The following is a 14,937-nucleotide window of genomic DNA, read 5'->3' as shown; positions in this document are numbered from 1 at the left end:
AAGAAAGCTGGAGGAAACCCAGAGAAAGGAAGCAAGAATGATGAGAGATGAAGGGCAGCCGTCTTCAAGGATCAGATGTGTGGGCTGGGATCCTTTGTCCTCTCTGAAAAGAGGTTAGAGCTGTATACATTTATTGACTAGCATGCACTGGAGATACTGGAGGATATAAAGATACCAGGTTACAAGTTCAGATCAAATAAGAGAAACATAATGCTGAGTTTATCTGTAGAACGCCTCTCAAAAAATCAGTGTTTGATGGACTTCTTTATTTTACCTTTTGAAATCAAAGTCCATCCAGGATTGTTAGAGATGTAAAGGTTACTGGAACAATCTTCCAAGGTTACAAATAGTAAGAAAAATAGAAATTACTCCAGAAGAAGAAGTTTTAGAAGGTTTCTTCAGGAAAAGAAAGACTGATTTGTAGTGCAAAAATCTTCCTTTCTGTTGCAGTGTCTTCATTTTGCTTTGCCAGGTGCAGTAGAATGTCATCAAACATTTAGTAGAGGACTTTTCAGACCATGGTCTCATTCCAAGGAAGACATTAATGTGGTTCCACATTGCAAAAATTCTGCTAAATGTAGAAAAAAAGCCTTCAGTGTCATTTAGAGGCTCTGCCCAGTGGCAGCACCGACTGAACAGAATGTGTGTAATAGATGTTTTGAAGCTGGGGCAGTGGAGGTGCTCAGCTGTCAGTGCTGTGGGTGGGCATGCACAGCAGTGTGCTGAGCTGGTTACAGGAGAGAAGTGAAATGTTGGAAACTGGTGTGGGCACTGTAGCAGGAGGGGGGAAGAAACCAGTGCTTGCTCACGTGCTCTGGGCAGACTGCTGTTTCTTTTTCCCATTTACTTTAGGTTGGTACTGTAATATCTAGGAGTAGCACTGTGGGTAGAGTTCGGGTCCAGGCTGGTTGGAGCCCTGGGTAACCTGACGTAGAGTGAGGTATTCCTGTCCATGGCAGGGGTTGGAACTGGATGGGCTTTAAGGTTCTTTCCAATCCAAAAGGTTCTGTGAGACCATGACAGTACTGTGCAGAAATGCTCTGTTCAGAAGCAATACGTACAGCCAATCGATAGACAGAAGTAATGAATTCTGTTGGAGAAATAATATATTGCTGTGTTAAAAATCTACAAACTTGAGTCAGTCCTTGGATACCAGCATGCTTTACCTACATAATTTAAGTTTCTCAGTACTAAGAGGCCTTCTGTCAGATGCACTTGAAGAAAGGGAATAGAAGATCAACATCAGCAGCCTCAGCATGGGGCCCTGTGGTGACCTTCCCCCAGAAAAACTTTAAAGGAGGAGCAAGAGGACCGCCTCGGAACCAAGCAGCAATCCTGCTGCTGCATCCCCAAGCATTTAAAAAAAAGAGAACAACTTCTTTCATGTTTCCCTTTTTTAAGCTTTCGGAATTCATTGTTGTTACATCTTTCCCATGTCTGTGTGAGGAACGGTGAGGTACTTGTTTTTGTCTGAAATGCTTCTTCGTTATCATAATTTTTCAATATGCAGCCTTGAGAAAATTGTGTAGGATTTTACATGAAGTAAGTTTGCGAATTGTAAGGTTTGGGCCCAGCCCAACCCCCGGCTCCCCCAGTCCTCAGCACCGTTTGTGACAGGGCAGTATCATCTCTGCAACCTGTATTCTTTTTATCTCTGTCCCCACTCCATCCTTTGGCTTGTTTTTCTCACCACAACTGTCAGTGCCGCTGTGTGACCCAAACTCTCCACTTCACTCTTTGCTATGCCTTCTTCTGGACTTCCATTTCTCTTTCCAGGCTCACTGTTTATATGTTTACCTCTTGTGCATCCTCTTAAAAGGGGAGCAAGAAAAGAAACAAGTTGATTTAGGTTTGCACAACTAGAAAGGCAAGTAATTAAGTGTTTGAATATTTAGTGAATTCTCATTTGACCTTTTCCTTTACCTCTTACTTTTCATTCTCGCTATGATATTGTGTACAGAGTGAATGCTGTGGGTCAGGTGTTTCCTGTTCATGTATGAGTCATGAAGTAATGAGCATATGTTGTGACTCTGGTCACATTGGTGAAGCAGAGGGGAAGCATTGTGGCTCTTTATGTCCCACAGGACAGGCATGTGTATGATCTCAAGTAGCTGTAATCCCAGCACTACTGCCTTTTCCCCATAAGGAAGCGTCATCCATTGTCTTGCCACATCCTTTCATCTTGAGGCAGGAGTTAGTGCTACACCTATGTCACTGTTCTGTCTAGGATGAATTAAACCAAAACCACGGATCAGCTTAGACTATTGTGGACCCAAACAGGCACTGTGCAAAGTCTTAAGGGTAGACCTTTTCCTTGTAGTACTTAGATTATTGCAGTTACTTGAGGTGGGAAATTGTAAGGTTTTAATGACCAGGAGTAGAAGTCTAAAACCTGAATGGCCTAAGTCATGGGCTACTTTCATCTATGCTCTGTAATTGTTTAGAGGCTGTGGCTGCATGTAGAGCCTGGAAGAGAGGAAATGGGCCAGAAGGGCACAGAAATAATCTTGAAACAACCTTGGAAACTTCAGAGATGTCTGCTGGTGATGTGAAGTGAAAGAACTGGTGTTCTGTGATCCTAGATGTGGCTTTGCAGAATCATCTTAGATTTGTGTCCATTAATCTACAGCATAGATCTAAGTAAGTTGAGGGTAGTGTTCAGAACTTAGTTTTGCAATACAGTTTTATTTTTCTTTTGACTTCTAATTTATCATAATGTAATTCATCCTTATCTACAGACATGCACCTGGAAATATAGAAAAATAAGTTCATAACCCAGATTTTGCTATGAAAACTATGTAGAATATCAAGCTATCAAGTCTAAGCTTGCTCTCCACAGCAGCTGTCTCCGGAATTCCTCATTTCTACAGGGCTTCCAATTCTTATTATTCTTCCTTGGTTGGTTTTATTTCTTTGTTGAATGCACTAAGTGTGGGGAAAAAAAACAAGACTGTTTTAGAAATTAGAAACAAGTTATCTTCCATCTGTTGACTGTTCTTTGTGCTTGACCTTACTGTAGCTCGAAGAACTGAGTATGTGTGTGTATATGCCTTTGAACTGATATCTTTTTATCATTTGTCTTTTGTAAACTGATCACCATTCCCACAAGTCAATGCGTAGTATGTTGTGTTTCTCATTTAATATACTTGTGCCTTTGTGTGGGTACAGTGCGTAGGGTAGCTGACTCTTCCCTAAAGTCACTTCTTCCATATGAATTTAGCATGCATAATTCTTTCAGGCTAAATATTGCAGGCTGAAATATTCACAACTTTTGTTCCAGTCTGTAGAAAACATCATGTTGTTTTTTTTTTTTTTTTTAATGTAAATTCCCCAACATGTTATTGGACTTGTTATATAGACTTGATTAATATGCTGAAATGAAAAATATGTTCTGCGTGAACAGCAAAATACTATTTTTGATTGTGTAACCTTTTCATACATCAATCAGTTGAAGTAGCTGCTAATGTAATTCGGTGATATCAGAGGTTAATCATGCTGTTGCAAGAGATTTTAGCTTTCTGTCAGCTTAAAAAATAACAAGTTTCAGACTTTTCTTAAAGGAAGGAAAAATACATTTGGATGGTCGAAACCTGAGGCTGTACTTCTGTCTCAGCTTCAGACACTTCTCTTCAAGCTTCAGCCATGTAGCTTGCAAGCACTCAGTCTTTTTGCCTTTCTGTCAATTTTCCAACTTGTAGTTGGAGGCCCATCCAATATGGACCTTGTGAAAGGCTCTGTGCTTTTGTCCACAACAGCAATAAGATTTGTTTAGTTTATATTTCATATTTTGCAAAAACACAGGTTGCCTAATCTGTCACTGTGAGATGCAACTCATGGTCACCTAGTCTAATCATCTAGGATATGAAAATCCTCAGTCTCGCTTGCAGGCATGAAGTCAGGCCTCTGCATGCTGCACTGCTGCACCCCTTTGGTAGCATCAGTGTGGCAGTGGATGTGCTCCACATGCCTTGAGATCAGTGGCTGAGGAAATTGAAACCCTGCTCCTGTGGCTCCATTACATCTTTTTCATCATCTCTTCAGGTAGGAGAAGAAACAATTCTTGGAAAAAAAGCCAGAAAGGCAGAATAGGTCACAGGTTCATGAAGTCCTGTTGAAGTCAGGGAAGCCAGTGACTGATTCTGTGTAATGTTTTTTAATTTTAGCAAAGCTTTTCTTGCTGGCTGTCATGGTATTCTTCTGGACAAGTACATACTATGATGGGTGAACAACTGGCTGCTGGGTCAAACTCAAGGATAAAAATATACAGTAAATGGGGTTCCATCAGGCTAATGGCTAGTCACTAGTGGGGTTTGCAAGGCTCCATTCTGGGGCCACTTCAGTGTTTAATTGATAGATTTGAAATAATTCCACTGAAAATAAAGAACCTGTTTTTTTTTTTTTTTTTTTTTGTTATTTGTTTGTTTTTTGGTAGTGTTTGAATTTTGGAAACTGGCACAAATGTAACTACTGAAAGCTAAGCTCTGCAGATTTTATTCAGCTAGGTCCTGTTTTCTGATTCATGTGTTGGCATGAGGCTTATTCCCAAGGCAGTCATAATTCACTGGCTCTTTATAAAAAGAGCTTTGCTGGAGCATTCAACTGCAGAAATCCTAAGGTGTGTCTAAATCATTTAATGAGAAAGTTCTCCACGAGCACTAAAGGTCTGTTCTTTTGAGTAGAGTGTAAACAGCAAATTGTGTTTCACAGCTTCTGCATCTGAGTCTCTTATAATGCCATTCCCATGAAAAGATCACCTTCTGCCAAGATTAATGTGTACAGAACACTTCACTATTATTTCAGTCTAGTGAAGATTTTTGGCATTTCTGATTGCTCTCAGAGGTACAGTGTGGTGTAGAACTATTGTCATAATATTTACAAGTAAAACAGCAATGCTTCATGATTTTTTTGTTGTTGCTATTTTCTTTTGTAACTACCTGTCAAGTAATTCCTAACAAGTGCAAGTAGCATTCGTGGGTAAACATCATTATTTCAAAAGAATCGTTTTACACCTGAAAATAGCATTGTTCTTTTTTTGGTAGATTGTATCTGTGTTTGTTGTTGTTGTGGTGGTGATGTTTTCCTTGTTGCTTTTAGCTAGCAATTCACTTGACTTTGATCCCTTGAGACTAATCCCATTCTAATCCATTGCCAATTTGTATAATCTTCCCACATGACTCCTCAGTGATCATCCGGTGTCAGTGGCGGTGAAGAAGCACTCCAGTTCTGGTCTCCACACAAGATGAAAAGCTGTTCTACATATTGCTCGACTTGTGTTGATGTGAAATCTTAATTTTCACATCAGTCTTTTCTTAATCAGCTGGCAAAAAAAAGCCAGGAAAAAACACTAACTATAGCTTTAGCTGTCCTTATCAATGACCTGTACACACAAGACCGAAAGGAAGAGAATTGTGCTGGAAGATACTAAACGTTTGTTTATCTGGAGTGTAAATGAGATATGTGGAATGGGCGTTTATATGGACCCCCTCCATCCTCAGTGTGATATGCAGGATCCTTACTCTGGTGATCTCTGTGGACTTTGAACAACCATGCCCCAGGTAGAGTAAAAAGGAAATTCCAATTTAGTTCCAGGAGAAGATATGCTATTTTTCAAGCAAGGTAAAGACTTGATTTCCTCTGGAACATCGTTCAGGCTTTTTGCAAAAAGATTATGAAAGTTATTGTGTTAGTGCATTGCAGATATTAAGATATGTGTTTGCTTTTGCATGTACAGTGAGTGTATGGACAAGTTGTCTGTACAGTTGTCACAGAGTCTGCACATAATCAGATTCTTTCCTAGTAGTTTAGCCCTCTGGCATTTTAGCCAAGGGCAGAGGCAGGATGTAAGAACTGAAACAAGTTAATTGAAGGAAAACGCAAAAAAACACAGCTATGTTGGATCATACATTATAGAAATAACACTTAAAAAAACAGTTTAAAAAGACTTACTGGCACACTACTGTCTCTTGATGAGAGAGTACGAGTGCCTTACGAATACCTGAAGAAAGCCCAATCTGTTTTGAAGAACAAAAGAATTGCTGTATGAAAACCAAACAGAAGTATTCAGTTAAATTGAGCAGATAGCTTTTATGGAGGGTAACAGGGGAGAGAGAAATTGAGTGCAGAATTCAAAGCAGCGAGGTCAATTAAGTAGCAGTATCTTACTAGAGACTATACAGAATTCATCATTGCATCAAGATTCTAAGTTGGTTAAGTATTGAAAAGAAATTATGTAATTGGAATAGCTTTTTTCAGCCATGCTAAACATTTGAGTCATTGTTTGATTATTGGAGCCGTTCCTTGAGTTTGACATAAGCCAGTTTTCTAAAAACTCTACAAAGGAGGATGAAACCTCCTTGGAGCAACAAGTCAATACTGTACAAAAGCTGCTTACAAGGACTGCTCCAAAAGTTATGCTGTCTATTTTATTATGTTGGCCCATGACATCATAGGTGAATGGTAGTGTTATGGAAGTAGAGGTTGGACCTTCTCACCAATATTCCATTTTGTCACCATGTGACAGATATCAGTAGAGGAATGATCTGACAAAGTGGTGTCTGATGTGGAAGTACGTAAGAAGCAAAGGTGTCAGTGAATTCCTCCATGCAGAAGTAATGGTGCCCACTGATGTTCATCAATGCTTGCTTGAACGTTTATGGAGTGGATGTGAGCACAGAGAGGTGGCGGGTAGTATGTTTAGCAGTGACAACAGCAATGTGAAAGTCAAACCGTGTTCCAGAAGGCCAAGCACAACTGTCACACTGTGAAATGAAGTGTATCTTGATGAGCTGATCTGTGTGAACAGACTGATGGTGGTGACTATGTTGAAATAAAGTGTTTTATAGCTGAGAACTTGCTTTATCAAATAGTGTTGCTATGTTCTTTGTGTCTGTTGTAACTTACATTCAAATAAGGAGAAGGCATTATTTTTTGAGTGAACTACATACAAATGGCATGTAGAATGTTTGCTATATTCTACTGTTTTGCAACCCTTTCCTCCATTTTGAGGCATTGCAGTCCAAAGACGGGGCCAGAACTTAGACTTAACATTTAGGTTTGAACAGAAAGACTGCAAGAAATGGAAGCACTCAAACCATTATGGTGACAGTGGTATTCATTATCTTGACTTTTTTGGGGGGAAAGGCTGTTTTTGGGGCACCTTTTATTCAGACAATCTTTAGTTTTTATTGCTGACCTTTGTTTGCATTATCATTGAGGGCATCATACAATAATGAGGGCAACATATAGACTGGTGGATTTTATTAGTAATCGAACATAAATGCTTAGAACCATTGCAGTGTTGGCAGTCAGCTTGTTTTTCGTGGTGAAATTCTCTTTCTGTTAAAAAAAATAATGGTGGTGATCTATGGGAAGCTGTATGCTGCTTCAGTTCCACTAGTTTGGGGTAAAATTGTACAGAACCTGTTGCATGAGAGGTCACATCCTAAAACTGTTTTTTTTCACATGGCTAATGATATTTTTCTTCTGACTGGAAGACCACACTTGTTCTGAAATTGCTGATGTTTGATGGTGTTCTTACTGTCATCTCTAAAACAGGACTTTCAAAATAATTGAGGAACCCTTACAGTTGTGTTCTCCTTAATAAAACTGAAAAACAATGAGACCAATAATTAATGTTACTGTTGATATAAATACTGTGCTTTCCCATCTAAGGCTCCGCAGTGGAACATTTCTGGTGGTCAATAATGCTTAATGTTTAGAAATTGGAATTTTACAGGGGAAATCATGTGTGTCATGGATACTGTGAACTGGCTAGACAAGCTGTTGGGCAAGACATCTAGGCAAGATGGGACAAGAGTAAAGAAAAAGAACGTTATGTACGTTGAAAAGATGTTTGGCATTAATTAGTACCACTCTGTTCTTGTAAAGCTCTAAGAGAGCTTTCTGTAACTGTACCTTTTCTCCTTCTCCTTGGTGTATCACTTTTGCTATGGAAAAGTGCATTCCTTTGAGTTAAGATTGGGTAATGATTAATTGATGAAGAAAAAACTCATAATTTTAAATAGGTATTCCTGGTGGATCACTTCTTCAACAGAAGTTATTGCAATTTGTGTTTTCTTGTAGTACTGTATGAAAAAACTTCAGTGTCAGAGGCAGTTTTTCATTACAGATAATAAGGCTCAGGCTTAAACATCATTCGAGTCATAAAATACAGCTTTCTAACTGAGGTTTCTGGTATTTTTTTAGTGTTGCCATTGTTATCAAAATGCATAAAAATGTTAATGCATACATAAAATTCCTCCCTGTGTGCCTTTTGTTTTTGCAGGCACTATCCTGGTTGACAATATGTTGATCAAAGGGACAGCAGCAGGGCCGGACCCCACCATTGAGCTCTCCTTAAAAGACAACGTTGATTACTGGGTGATCCTTGATCCCATCAGCCAGAGGCTGTACTTAAACAGCACTGGCCGAGTTCTGGACAGAGATGTAAGTTTGGAGCTTTTGGTTTGTTTTCTTTTCTCCCCTAGACTTCATTTTCTGAATCTGTGTATACTTACAGGATGATCATGAACATAAGAATTGATGTAATGTGATGTGTTGTCCCCAGATGACTGCAAACAGAATCGATTGTTTGTTAGAACGCACTTAGGAGCATGGTGAAACTTGGTCATGAAAATTATATGTGGCAAAGACGAGAGTAAAGACAAGAACGAATGACTGCGTATTGGCAGAAATAGATACGGAACCAAACTCGATTGTTTGTTGAATTAGGAGAATTTTTGCTTTGCTACTTTTGTCCGGGAGGTGAAGTGCTGCTCGCTTCGTGTCCGTTTTACACTTAGTGTCTTTTAGCAAAAGCTTGCTCTAGTTGTGTACAGCTTATGAGATGGGAGAAAAAGCAATGGAGCTGTATATACTACAATTCACATCTGAAACTTGATGTGCTCAAATAAGAATCTGCTAGTTTAAGGGGAGGTTGTTTGTGTATTTGTTTTGAAGGCAGCATTAAATTGGTGTGGTAGCTTTTTCCTATTAGCATTAGATGACTGTTGTTAGGCCACATTTTTTTTTTCTTTCTAAAAATACGAAATGAGAAGGAGTGTTATCATTTGTACCAATTTTGTTTGAAGGAAATGCTTTCTAAAAATGCAGATACTGTTTTACTGTTACGCTGAAGCATATACTACAATTTAGAAGCTGCAAGAAAAACTAACTCACAAATGACTGTAATCAACATGGAAAGAGTGATTCAAAGATCATGTGAAGTTCTCCTTGGAGTGCATCAGTTTGTTTTATATTATCTTGATAATTGGTTTGTCTTCTCCATTTAGTCTGAGGTGTTCTCAAAAACAACATGTGTTGTCCTTTCCATTTTATTTTATTTTATTTTATTTGAAGCTTATTTGAATTTAGCTGGGCTTAAAATAGCTTTCATTCACAAACTTTTAATATGTGAAGCGAAGGTATGCAGCACAAAACATGGCAGAATGGACATGATGGGGTGAGGAAATCCCAGTGCATCAAGTGCCAAACACCCAGCTGCCTTTGCAGCAGCACTAGTTCAGTAACAGTCTAGCTAAACTCATAAATGCTGCACATCATCATGAATAAAGACACTTTAGAGTGTTGTTCTGCAAGTGCAAGATGTGGGCTCAGATCACAAGGAAATGAATGGACAGTATATGTTTGCTTAATTTACATAAAGTTAATACTGTTCTTCCGTTTGTTTTTAAGGGATTATTTCCTCATTTTTATAATGAACCAAAACTGAGAAAAGCCTAGTATGCAGAACGAGGATTGTATACATTTTGATCCCTAATACTTCAATGCTGAGTAAAATTACTTGTGCTTGTTTAAATGTGTTAGAATATGAAAAGAAAAAATGTAATTTAGGATAACTGATATTTTGGGTGTGATCCCCACTGTACCTGACTTCTGGGGTCCCAATCTCAATCAAGTTACGTGTTAAAGAAAATGAAAACAACCCATGAAAACTCAGCCTAACGGTCACTGAATGTGTGAACCTTATACCATGGACTTGATTAATATGGCTCCAATCTAAAGGTTGTTTCCAGCCGTCGAAAGCAGAGCTGTACAGAACTCCCAATGGCGTGTGCAGTTTTTGTCTTTTCTTTGCTTGTTTAACAAAAGAAGCTGTGTTTCTCATTCCTCAAGTGAAAATTACACAAATCCTAGTAGTTACAATAGAATTTGGGTTTTTTATTAATTCAATCCTTAAAATTCAAGTTTTGATTATGGAGCAGAAATTGGAGTCTCAGTCACAAATGGAGCATATGTGATTGCATGCAATACGTCTGGATTCTCTTACCATTTTTCTGCTGTAACCCTGCCTGTCATCTCCCTGAACCAGATAACCTGGTCTCATTTTTTTTTATTACTTCTCTTGAAAGAAATTTATTAGATTCCATTGATTGATTTTCACCAAGAATGACAATATATTTTCCAAACAGAATCAGATAGAAAGACATTTCAAGACTTTTTTACCAAAGCTTCAAGTGCTTAGGAAGAATGGATCGAGATGAATTAGAGCTGGAGAGGAAGCGAACTGCCGCAGTGTGTTAGAATAATTTGTCCCCAGTGTGATTAAATATATATTGTGCTTTTAGGTATTTACATTCATTGCTTGTAAATCATGAAAACAACATGTGCTCATTTAAAGACCTGATTTTATAGCTAGGCACTCACCAAGCAGCGATTACATGTACAAACAGCCCTACACTGGTCATACCTCAGCAGAGACAAAAAAAACTGTTCTTTTTTTCCACGTCTTTATCAAAAAGACCGAGTGATGGTTGCAAATCCAGAACTTTGTGGATGTACTTATATACTGCTACAAACAGATGTGGTTTTTGTAGGTGTTACTAAAAGCAGCATTTAACGTCAGTTGTGTTTTAAATATATTAAAATGGGTTAAAAATTGTGTTCTGAAAGCTTGCAAAGAATGCCATCTTGAAAAATAGAAAAGATAATGCTCAAATCTTAATTTTTAAGTTACTGACTATATTTGACGTGTTCCTACTTTTGTTGCAAGTAGAACCATCTCGTAATTGGATGCAGATTTTTACAGCAAAGAGAACCAACTCCCAGATAAATGCTCATGCTGTACCTAATTGCTGAGAAAGCTGAGTCTAAGGAGATGAGGGAAGAACAGGTTTTCGTGTAAGATCTCAGCAGCAGCATAAACCCCCTTTCTTTTCCCATGTCTATCGACTCTTTAAAAACTGATCAGTCTAAAGGGTGAAGAAACCATATGGTTCTAAAACCCATTGTAGTAAAACTGGAAGAAATCAATCACTCAGAGAAATTGTTCCATTTAGAATGAGTGAAAGCGTAATTATGCAGATATATAATTATGGTATAATTGTAAGTCTAGGGATCTCAATACAAAAACCTGTTTGTGTTCTTTGTGCTGTAGAGTACATAGGCATTTTTAAATTATGTTTTTGAGTTGTTTATTCTTTTGAAGGCTCTGAGGTTAATAAATGCAGAGCTTTTTTGTTTTGTCCCTTTCAATGCATTCTTGCTTTCTGCTGCACATCACATACTAAATCAAAAAGGAAATTTTTTTATTTGAATATTGTGGCGTTCACTGTAATAAAAACAAGAGGGCTTTGGATGGTCTTCACTTAGAGGTGACTAATTTGTTTTTAAATTACTTGATAAATGCAAGTGGTAGGATATTCAATTTATTTCTGACTTGACCGTTCAGTTCAAATACTAACCAATCAGAAGTTAAAATGTGTGGCATTTTCTAGGTTTCAAATAATGATTGAAATGGAATTGGTTATTGAAGAAACTAACAATTATTCAGTCAAAATGTGTGGGTTTTTTTCATTCCTGAGAAAGCTGTGAAAAGCTAATCTTGCTGAGGAATTTTATATGCTCTTTTTATCTTTGTATTAGCACATTCAGCTGGCAGAGCTCAGTCTGCACAGTACAGCTGTGAGACATGGAGGTCTGTGTGAAACACTTCCAGCATGAGCCGTAGTCAGGACACTTGGAGAAGCATTCTGAGTCTAGAAAGACACAGTACAGCATCAAATGTAACACAGACTGAAAGGCTGCTGGGAACCTGAGCAGTGCTAACGTTGGTGTAGCATTTAACTCTTCATTCAGTTCATATTTGACTGTATTAACAACATGTATTTTCCATTACAGCCTCCTATGTCCATCCAGTCCATTGTGGTGCAAGTCCAGTGTGTTAACAAAAAGGTTGGCACCATTATCAACCATGAGGTGCGGATCGTGGTGAGAGACAGGAATGATAACTCACCTCAGTTCCAGCAGCAGCGATATTATGTGGCAGTAAACGAGGTCAGAATTGATTCCTTTTCTTCTTTCTTTCTTTCCTCTTTCTTATACATTGTTTGTTGTGAGAAGCCAACTTCTTTCACTTCTTGTTTGAAAGCTCAATAAATGCAGTAGTTTTTAAATCCCTTCATTTGTGTCAATTTGGAGAAACGCAGCACAGCCAATAAGTTTTTAGCATGAGAGCTACCCTTCCTGATTCCCAACAGTTACAAAGATCGACATGCCTTTCGCCAGAATGCATATAACAGATGGAATTTTGTGAAGCTGTGTCTCAATTGGTTTATGTTACATTTACAAAATATTCTACTGCATTTTGCAACTTTATCAACATGACTGAAAGTAAAGCACATTTATTTATGAAAAATAAATGTAGGTCAGAAGTTTTTATTAAGAGCCTTGTAGGCTGGTAAAGTTCAAACTACTGCTGTTTATTAAACGTTACCTGTGAATTGAAGTATTTTGTTCTTTTGTTCTAATAGAGTAGTAATCTATGGATTGGACTTGTACCTATTATTTGAAGGTTTTGTGTGTTGTTTTTTTTTTTTTCATAAGCAAATAATATTTCATTTCACTTTAAAATTGCATTTCTTATTCTCTTAGTTATTAAATAATCTGTTAGTAAACAGCACAAAGGACATGTGTTTGCAGTAAATGAGAAGCAGGAACATATGTGTGGTCTTTGAGTACCTGAAGGGGCATGCAGGAAAGCTGGGGAGGGACTTTTTATAAGGGCAGGTAGTGACAGGACGATGGGAAGTGGTTTTAAGCTGTAAGAGGGTAGATTTAGACTAGATGTTAGGAAGAAATTCTTTACTGTGAGGTGGTAAGAACTGGAACAGGTTGCCCAGAGAAGCTGTGGATGCCCCATCCCTGGAATCATTCAGGGCCAGTCTGAATGAGGCTGTGAGCAACCTGGTCTAGAGGGAGGTGTCCCTGTCTATAGCAGCGGGTTGGAACTACACAATCTTAAAGGTCCCTTCCAAACCAAACCATTCTATGATTCTGTGAAGTAGAAGTGTACAGACTGAAACCAAGAGAAGAGAAAGACAGGTTTTTTTTTTCCATCTTCACTTATAGTAGTTAAGAAGTTAAACCAGTTACGTATCATAGTGATTATTCAGTGTGTTAGGGAGTTTTGGTTTTTCAGTGTGACCCTATGTTCTGTTACGATCACTACATTGCTTTAAGTGACCAAGAATGCAGGCAGGTGGTGTTCTGGAAATCCAATAGTCCCCAGGGAAAGGAGTGGGGAAGTTGTCTGATCAGTTCTGAACTAATTCAGCTCAAAATATTAGGATTAAAAATGAAGGAAAACCCAACGTTTCCTTAACTGGGGATATTCAAGAGTGGTCTGAAAGCCTACCTGTGTGACCTACTGTAGGCAGCCTGCTTTAGCAGAGGCATTGGACAAGATGATCTCTGGAGGTCCTAACCCCTGCAATTCTGTGATTCTGTGATGAAGGAAGCAAGGATTTTCCATAATTAGAAGTCCAAAAGGCAGAGAGAAAAATGCACCATTTAGAATAGTTTATATTCAGTGGCTTTATATGTTTCAAATATCTGCACTCATTTATTTGGATTACTGTTGAGTGAAGTGCAATCTTACTCTTGCCACCAGCTGCAGTCTCGATATAATTAGCTACTTTGTTTCATTTTATCACTGTTAGGCTTCTATCTTCTGTGGTGGCACCACTGTGCCATTCAGGATTACCCCCTGGGTTAACATTCTCATTAACTAACGAGAAAAAAAAAGTTCACAAAGCATCTCAGCCTTCCTAGAAGGTTTCAGTGAATGATTATGTGTTCAATGGGTTATCCTGCTAGAAATTGGCACTGCCACTAGTGGATTTAACTATGCTGGAGAGGGGGCAAGTGGTGGTTTTCAGTTTTCCTTGATTTTAGATTTCCAGAGATAATCAAAGCTATTTTAATAATTACTGGCAACTGTAATGCTGGTCAATGGCTGTAAATACTGGGTTTTTATTTTATTGGGAGGCTTTTTGGTATCAGAAATGTTAGGTGGTAAATCATATTTTGGAGAAATGGAGTGCTTCTTCTGTCAGATATTGATCTGCCTACAACATACTGAAAAACGTTTGTAAAGGAAGGTGGCGGTTATTTTAATTCCATCGCAAATCCTAGTTTCACATGACTTTTCATGAAGATATTGTTTAAAATTGAGCTTCTCTTTTTCTGAGAGCTTAGATGGAGCTAGATTTGGTAGGGCGATATCCGTCTTGCTTTATAGCTGAGTGTATCTCAGTTTTTTGTACTCGGTTAGAAAAGAAGGATGTCTGTACCCAGACAGAGGGAGGACTTTGCAGATTCATTGAATTTTCTGTCAGTGGCCCTTACAAATGCTGAGGTGTAAGCACGGGGAAGCACGCACCATGTTCACGCAGCCAAGCTCCTTCCGCTTGTAGCTATAAAATGTGGTAGAATGAAAGCAGTGTATGTAATGGCCCTTAACCAGTTTTCCTTTCCCATTTTCTTTTGAATTCATGCATTTTAAAATTAATGCTACAAGAAGCATCATTGGATGTTTTGGACTTTTCCATATTGTTGTAAACATCTTTCACAGTATCAGGAATAGCATGGATGTAATTTCAGAAATACTGTCATTGCATTTACTTGATTTTTGAAGTC

At 38.3% G+C, this 14,937-nt stretch overlaps 1 protein-coding gene across 1 annotated transcript in view; it reads left to right on the top strand.

Annotated features, from left to right (window-relative positions):
- PCDH15 (protocadherin related 15) overlaps window positions 1-14,937 on the top strand; it is a 383,291-nt gene that overhangs the window by 143,425 nt on the left and 224,929 nt on the right. The window contains exons 4-5 of the mRNA XM_042862789.1: window positions 8,285-8,445; window positions 12,139-12,294. Coding sequence (XP_042718723.1) covers window positions 8,285-8,445; window positions 12,139-12,294 — 317 coding nt within the window. The remainder of the gene's footprint in view (window positions 1-8,284; window positions 8,446-12,138; window positions 12,295-14,937) is intronic.

This window comes from Lagopus leucura, unplaced genomic scaffold (assembly GCF_019238085.1).
Source record: "Lagopus leucura isolate 7727_CA_CO unplaced genomic scaffold, USGS_WTPT01 Super-Scaffold_739, whole genome shotgun sequence".
Classification (NCBI taxonomy): Eukaryota; Metazoa; Chordata; class Aves; order Galliformes; family Phasianidae; genus Lagopus; species Lagopus leucura.
Note: the sequence above shows the minus strand (reverse complement) of the source record. Positions and strands in the feature narration are given on the sequence as shown.